The sequence below is a fragment of the Silene latifolia genome, chromosome 7 (assembly GCF_048544455.1).
Source record: "Silene latifolia isolate original U9 population chromosome 7, ASM4854445v1, whole genome shotgun sequence".
Classification (NCBI taxonomy): domain Eukaryota; kingdom Viridiplantae; phylum Streptophyta; class Magnoliopsida; order Caryophyllales; family Caryophyllaceae; genus Silene; species Silene latifolia.
In genome coordinates, this window is record NC_133532.1 from 124395974 (window position 1) to 124404483 (window position 8510).

The 8510-nt window shown below is 35.9% G+C and overlaps 1 protein-coding gene across 2 annotated transcripts; it reads left to right on the plus strand.

The window, feature by feature from the left end:
- Positions 1–910: 910 nt before the first annotated feature.
- On the plus strand, positions 911–4055 carry LOC141591359 (benzyl alcohol O-benzoyltransferase-like). Of its 2 annotated transcripts, none has more exons than XM_074411671.1 (3): positions 911–1417; positions 2286–2588; positions 3523–4055. In XM_074411671.1, exons 1-3 carry the CDS (start codon positions 944–946, stop codon positions 3535–3537), a joined length of 792 nt encoding a protein of 263 aa, XP_074267772.1. In that variant the 5' UTR covers positions 911–943; the 3' UTR covers positions 3538–4055. The 2 variants fall into 2 exon arrangements, with proteins under 2 accessions (XP_074267772.1, XP_074267773.1); XM_074411672.1 differs by having other exon boundaries at positions 2286–2394.
- Positions 4056–8510: the final 4455 nt, after the last annotated feature.

The following is an 8510-nucleotide window of genomic DNA, read 5'->3' on the forward strand; positions in this document are numbered from 1 at the left end:
AATCCAAGCTTGATTACATCATTAATCCTGAAAAGGTAAACTAAGAAGACACAAATCAAATGGGCATGTTATCATCAACATAAGGAACCCAACATAATTGTTAATTTTACATTTTTTCTTTCAATATTTTCAAAGCCATAGATTCTAATCCTTACTCTCTCCTGTAATATAATGCCAAAGCAAAATTCAGATGTTCACCATCACTTTAAATCACAGATGCTAAATGTAGCTAAAAATTAAGTTGGGTTTAAAGGAGACAAAATTCTCTCCATTTCCTAAAAAGAAATTGAGAGGCCATTACCTATCAACTGCTCAGATTGTATTCTGTCAACATCGAACGTTTTACGATTTATGCATAAAAATAAAGGGTTAATAGAGTATTGATGAGAAAATCCGATTTATTAAATGGGTTTGTGAGGGGAAATGGAGAGAAGAAATGGAGATGATTCTTGTTGGGTTTAAAGCGTCCATAAATTCGGCATATTAAGTTGAGGAAGCCAGATGTCAAAAGATAACAATTATGGAGTTTTTCCTCTGTTCCGGTCAATTCTTGTCCTTTTATTTTGGCGCAAAGACAAAAAAAGGAGGAGTCAACCAATTATAAAATGACGAGTGGGCCAGTGGGCCAAATTGTGTGTGAATAATCTGCCCATCAATTTCATTTTTAAAATAAAAAAGACAATAATTGAGTGAGACACACAAAACAGAATAAAACAACAAATAACCGGGACATATATTTGAAATCATTTTGCAATATTCGTCAAGAACTACTTTCAATTTGTTACAGCATTGTACCAAGATTTTCAAACTATTGTTGCATATACTTTATGCTAATAAATTGGGAAAAATAATACTCGTATTTCTTCCATCTCATTTATATTCGATTCCGGTGATTAAATTATCTTAAACCCACTTCAAATTAATAGTAACGTAGAAAAATTAAATGGCAGAAATAATCAATGCCACAAAATCATCAATAAAATTCAAGGTGATGAGGCAGACGCCGGAGCTGATCCACCCGGCGTGTTCCACGCCATACGAGTCCAAGGAATTATCGGACTTGGACAGTACCAACGAACTTCGTCTTCAAGCCCCGTTAATCATGTTTTACAGGAACCCTACTAGTAATATAAACCCGTATTTTAGGGGATCTGACCCGGTAAAGGTGATCAAGGACGCAATAGCTAAGGCGTTAGTGTCGTACTATCCATTAGCGGGGCGGTTGAGGGAGACGAGCGAGGGGAAGCTGGTTGTTAAGTGTAATGGAGAGGGTGTTCTCTTCATCGAGGCCGATGCTGATGTCACTCTTGACGACTTTGGTCATCCCCTTTATCCTCCTTTTCCTTGCTCCGATGAGCTTCTATATGATGTTCCTGGCTCTAGTGATATCTTGCACTCCCCGTTGCTTCTCATTCAGGTATATTTAAAATCATGCTGAGCCCGAGCTTGGTCTTGCTCGGCTTGTGCTCAAGAACCAAAACTCGAGCTCGAGCCGATCTCGAGCTTACTCGAGTTTGAAAAAAATGTGTTCGTTATCAAGTTTGTGAGCTTTAACGCGAGCTCGAACCAAATTCGAGCTCAAATCGAGCCTATATATAATATAAATTTTAAATTTTAAATTTTTTTTCTTCCGATATTTTTCATAATGAGAATCGAAAGTTATATGTAAAAATATATGGTAAATCCGTTAGATATTTAATATGTGTGATACAAAGATATAACTATGATAAAATATTTTTATAAAATATGAGCAATATCTTACCTAATTAATCGCACAAGTTCGAGCCGCTCGCGAGTTTTTCGAGTCGAGCCAGCGTTTGCTCGGCTTGGCTCGTTAAGCTCTCGAGCTAAGCCCGAGCCGAGTTCGCATTAGCCGAGCTTTGACCGAGCTTTTATCGAGCCGATCTCGAGTTGCTCGCGAGCTGTCTCGGTTCATTAACACCCCTAGACAGAGTTAGGATTTACGGTTAGGTGGGGTGAAAATTTTCAGCGGGAGCAAATAAGTAATGTAACATGGGAAACTCGAAAAAATTTCAAAAATTTAAACCAAAACTTTCGAATTTTAACCAAAACTTTCAAAATTTTAACCAAAACTTTTGATTGGTTTCGAATAGAGCCTTCGTGAATTTTAACCAAAACTTTCGCATATATTCAACAAACGTTTGGAATAGGATTGAACAGAATGAGTATTATTGTAACTTAGACTCGGAGCACATGTAAGAAAAACTGATAACTTAACAAAATTAATAAGTAACAATTATTCTTGTTTTCCTTTTTGAAAGCAGGTGACCCGATTGAAATGTGGAGGGTTCATATTTGCACTTCGACTAAATCACACAATGGCAGATGGGGTTGGATTAGCACAATTCTTGAACGCGGTAACTGAGCTCGCAGGTGAGGCCCAACACCCATCGATTTCACATGTGTGGATGCGTCACCTTCTTAGTACTCCACATCCGTCCCACGGTAGGTGCCTTAGTGTTTGCGACAAGTCTAAATGTCTAATGACATCCAGCTCAACAAGGACAATGAAAAAATCACAAGCATTTTTCCACTTGATGACTTGGTTCACAAGTCATTCTTCTTTTGTGAGTACTCTTTAAGTTCTAGGCCATGTTTAATAAACAGCATATTGAGCAAAATTAGTAGATTTCGGCCTAACTAGTAGTTTGACCAAACAATCTACTATTTTAATGTGTTTAGTAAACGGCGTATAAAACTGATAGCATATTGGTCGGAATCTACTGTTTTTGAATATGCAGCTAAAAGCAGCATATTGCATTAGCATATTCACTTTATTCATGAAACCATTCTGATTATCTTAAAATCTGCAAATTACCAAACACCCTTTTCCAATTCTGCTGATTTATTTGATAGTCAAACCTACTACCGAAATTTGTTAACCGTATTCTGCTATCATTATCCGCTATCATGAATCTGCTTATTTTGTTTGCCAAACAGGGCCCTAACCTTTTCTTTCTTGTATATCTGGAAATTCTCCTTTCAGACGGACTTTTTCTGTCTGAAATTAAGACAGAGAAATGTGATCATTTCACAATAAAATATTACCATTTGTTTCTTGTTAAAAAGTGATAATTTTAGTAAAACATTTTATCTAAAATCTAAATGATCATTTTTCATTATAAAATATTGACATTTTCTCGTGACTAAGATATTGACCCTATTTGGTAAACAGCATATTGAGTAAAATTACTAGATTCCGGCCTAATTAATAGATTGACTCATCAATCTACCATTTTCATGTGTTTGGTAAACGGCGTATTTTGATAGGATATTGGCCGGAATCTACTATTCAGTTTATTCATGAAATTATTCTAGTTGTCCTATAATCTGCTAATTATCACACCATTTCTTAATCTGCTAATTTAATTTGATAATCAAACCTGCTACTAAAATCTGCTAACGTTCTCCGCTATTATGAATCTGCTTCTGCCGTTTGCCAAACAAGGCCATTATCGTATCTACTCGTATAAAGTGGTCGATTATTTGTTACATACACAGGGTCTACTGAAATAGCTCGCCTACAACAATCAATTCCGTCATCAACAACATTCGAGCTCATAAGCGCCCACCTATGGCGAAGCCGAACCATGGCTTTGTACGATAACCCTCAAGAGTCCGTACAACTAAGATACACTATGAACACCCGGTCAAAATGATACGAATATGGCTGTCATTTCATCTTAGACTATGTTCAATGTATTTTGTTCATTGTTTTTGACGTTGGACTATGTTCAATGTCTTTCCTTCAAGCCTTTGCATTTAAACTACAAGTAATAGAGATTAGATTCAATGTTAGTGGTTAGTTCTTTTAGTATAAATAGAGGCCATCATTTGTAAAATAGATATTGAAGAATTGAGATGAAAACAAAAAAAGATCGATGAGTTCGATAAAAAACGTTGGAGTTTGACGCGATCAAGCTTTAGCCCGAGTAATATTCAATAGGTCTTGAGTATTCTCACCCATTACTCGTGTTATAGGTCTAGCACCGAGTAAATATCCCATTGACTTGAATTCGACACATGAATTCAAGGCAAATACCCTTTTATTTTATTTTTCTATTAATCCGCTTCCGCAATTTTCGCATCATATGGTATCAGAGCTCCGACTCTTGATTTCCCATAATCGAGACGATCCTAGGTGTGTCGAAGCCATCTTTTCGTTGAATTTCCGATTGCGATTGAAATTCAAAGGTTAAACTTGAACAGGTAGTTTGAGGGTTAATCGGTTTGCATCTCGGGAACAAGTTTCTAGTAATTTGTTATTCAAGGCGTGACGGAGACAAAAAAAAAATTACAAAAAAAAAAAAAGTTACTGTTCACAGCCGTGTTACTGTTCATCCGTGAGAAAACAAAAAAAAATGGTCCCAAACGGTCTTAAGGTGTGTCGAAGTCAAGATGTTGGTTGAATTTCCGGTTGCGATTGGAATTCAAAGGTTAAACTCGAGCGAGGTAGTTCGAGGGTTGATCGACTTTTGATAACCCATATCATAGGTTCAAGAATCGGGACGATTCTTTTTCAAGAAAGGGCGGATGATGCGATCCAAGTTAGTAACTCGGAGTTGGTTGATGAGCTGGTTGTGAACACTCACGGTGATAGTCTGATTGTGGCTCGTGGTTTTCAGCCTATGAGCTTCAATCATCCTTCCTATGTGAATTTGCTAAGTATGGTGCATGAGAGCTGATTGTGGCACGCATTCCAAGGGAAGGACGGTCCAAGCTTCACGTTTTTATTAGCATTTTCAGATTATTGTTGTTAAAATAAAATCTAAGCTTATTTAGTATTTGTCTTGATACATTGAACTTGTAGCATTAATGGTTGTAATCAAGTGAAGAGTGATTGCTCAACTCTTCACATTTTGGCTGCTCATTTCGGTTCTTTGGAGGCTATATAATGCCTTGTTGCTTATGAATAAAACAAGACCAGAAATTTAGAAAAACTTGTTTTGAGTTGAAAATGGCTGCGGCCAATCCTTTGTTTTTATTCAACGCGTTTTGAGTAAATTCACGATCATTCTCAATAGGTCTTGAGTTTGGTCCCCATTGTTATTGTTATAGGTCTAACAATAGCAAATATCCCATTGGTTCGATTTATTCACATAATTCGAAACAAATATCCTTTATTTCTTGTTTCATTCACATATAAAAAAACACATAAAAATTACCTTTATCAATTTCGACAATCGATACCATCAAGACTGCTTCGATTCAATAAATTCCGCTTCCGCATTCACATCATATAAACTCCGCTGCCCAATTCGTATCATAAGTGCTCTGATACCATATGATGCGAAAATTGCGGAAGCGGATTAATAGAAAAATAAAATAAAAGGGTATTTGCCTTGAATTCATGTGTCGAATTCAAGTCAATGGGATATTTACTCGGTGCTAGACCTATAACACGAGTAATGGGTGAGAATACTCAAGACCTATTGAATATTACTCGGGCTAAAGCTTGATCGCGTCAAACTCCAACGTTTTTTATCGAACTCATCGATCTTTTTTTGTTTTCATCTCAATTCTTCAATATCTATTTTACAAATGATGGCCTCTATTTATACTAAAAGAACTAACCACTAACATTGAATCTAATCTCTATTACTTGTAGTTTAAATGCAAAGGCTTGAAGGAAAGACATTGAACATAGTCCAACGTCAAAAACAATGAACAAAATACATTGAACATAGTCTAAGATGAAATGACAGCCATATTCGTATCACAAAATACAACCCTTCATTACCAGCAGGATATTACGGCAATGTCATCGCCATCTGGACTGCTCAAGCCACAGTAGACGAGCTCTCCGGAAAACCTTTTCAATACACTGTGGATCTTGTAAAAAGAACAAAGGACAATGTCACCGAGGAATACTTAAACTCGTTAGCTAATCGCATGGCAGTCGAAGGTAGCCTAGTGACCGGCGCTAGGGATTTGGACAGACTTCTGGTGGCTGATCATAGACGACTACGGGTTAATTGTTTGGATTTCGGTTGGGGTCGACCCGTTTATGGTGGGTACCTACTATATGGTGGGTTTGATCTGAGTTTAAGGTGGTTTGCTTGTTTTACACCTTTTAAACATCTTAGGGAGTTAGGCGTTTTGGTTCCTATTTGTTTGCCTCGCTTGGCTATGAAAAAGTTTGTTAAATTGTTTAGTCTTGTGTAAAACCGTTGGATAATAGACAACAAATGTAGCTACAAAATCGCGTCTCAAGCCCGTGTTGTAAGCTTGGTTTACGTAAATTAGGTGATTAATCATTTATAATAAATTTTGTATGATACAATTGACTAAATATAAATGATTAATATAAAATTAATTGACTAAATATTGAGATACATTACACATCAATTGATCATGTTTAACTATCTTAGTTTTAATACACAGATTTAAAGCATAAACCCAACACTTAACTTTGTTGTTTGGTTGATCAAGGAACTTAATTTTCCTAGGAAAATACAATTCATGGGAATTAAGTTCCCTCATCCAATTCGGGTGAATTTCGAAAAAGTGTTTAGTTGCTCATGTAGGAATTAAATTTCACAGGAACTTCCAATGACCAAGGAGGGAGTAGCTAAGCAACTTCCTACATCATGTAGGCATTGGAAGCTCCTGGAAAGTTCTAATTCCTACATTTTCCAAAATTTATGGCAACCAAACAACCCATGTTTTTCCAAATCATGGGATTTTCCAATGCCTATGTTTTCTAGGTGGCAACCAAACGACCCTATACAAACATTTAATGGAACCAGTCCGTTTATAAATGCACAGGATTTAATGTATGAGGTAGCAATAAAAAAATAGTTTATAAATGCATGTGAAGGGATTTGAACCCGGGGCGACCCCTATACAAACATTTAATGGAACCAGTCCGTTTATAAATGCACAGGATTTAATGTATGAGGTAGCAATAAAAAATTAGTTTATAAATGCATGTAGGCAGTAGGTGGAAAACCAATGCCTTTACCATTGAGCCACAAGATATTTATTGTATATTTAATGGAATAATATTTACTTATCTACTACTCCGTATTTAGCAATAATTGAGGTAACAAAAATACGTCTTCTAAACCAATTTTTTTATGTTTGGGGTAGCGGACGCCACCCCTTGCTTACTAGGTGGGTCCGCCCCTGCAACAATCTATTAACCTAAATCTGCTAATTACCAAACACTTCTACTAAATATGCTAATTGAAATATACTAGTCAAACTTGTTAATCAAATCTGTCATTTATAATCTGCTTTTCTAATATTAATCTGTTGAGTACCAAACAGAGCCATACATATAAGATCAAGAAGATCTTAAAACTCACAAACCTCTCAAATAATAAAAAATGACATTAAAATAATTATTTTTAGAGAGTAAAAATATCGACTTATCAATTCCTGGCAAACCATATTGAAAATTATCGCCAAAATTTGCCTCAAATGAAAATACAATGTTTTTTAGACACGGTAATAACTCAAAACAAATGACAATTACATTAAAATTGAGCGGAATAACTAATATGAATACTCAACTTTGGACTATATTCTATATATTTCTATCCATCAAAATCAAATACGAAGAAAATCTAATGGAGTATATTATTTAATTTGTACTTTATATATATATATATATATATATATATATATATATATATATGTTAGGCCCAGTTTAACCTGGTCTGACCATAACCTGGTCCGACTCAATGAAGCTGAATGGTTGAGACACAGACCGGACAAGACTAACTACTATCTGGCTGGTGAAGAATATTATGGCAAGAAGACTACTAAATCCTGGAAGAGAAGCCTGATAATCAGTATATCATAGCTTGGCGGATTCTCGAAAATAGCCTGGATTAGGCAGATAAACAAGAAATACGATTGTATAAGCTAAATAACCGTGCCCTATTCTCAAGGAAGACCAAGTCCAAACCTAGAACTATATAATCCATGAATCTGGACGGAAAGAAAGGAAAAGGCTAAGGATTGGTTGAGTTGAGAACGGGTCAAGCAAGCTAATAGGAAGCATGCCCTATTATTCCGGTGACAGTTCCTACAATTTGGGGAAGAGGTTGCTGATTATAGACGTTGCTCAATATAAACGTTAGGAGGGAGAAAAATATAAATAGGAGATTTCCAACAATTGTAAAGTCATTCATTATTGCTTAATTTTATCTATACTTTATCTTTTTTACTCTTGAGCATTTGAATATTCTTTCAACATTGTGCCCGGTATATCAAAACAATAAAAACGTTATTCTTTATACTCATTTCTTTCTTTGTCATTTATTCATACCATTCTAATCTTATAGAACTAGATACCCTGATCACTATATAACTAAGCCGGATCCCTCCAGGAAAATCCTGCTAAAACAATTGGCGCCCACCGTGGGGCATCTAGTTCTTCAAACCAATAAAATTCTCCTTATTATCTTTCAATTAATATTCACACACAAAAATGGTGGAACTCACCGCTGAACAACAATTAGCGGCTGCTCTGGCCAAAA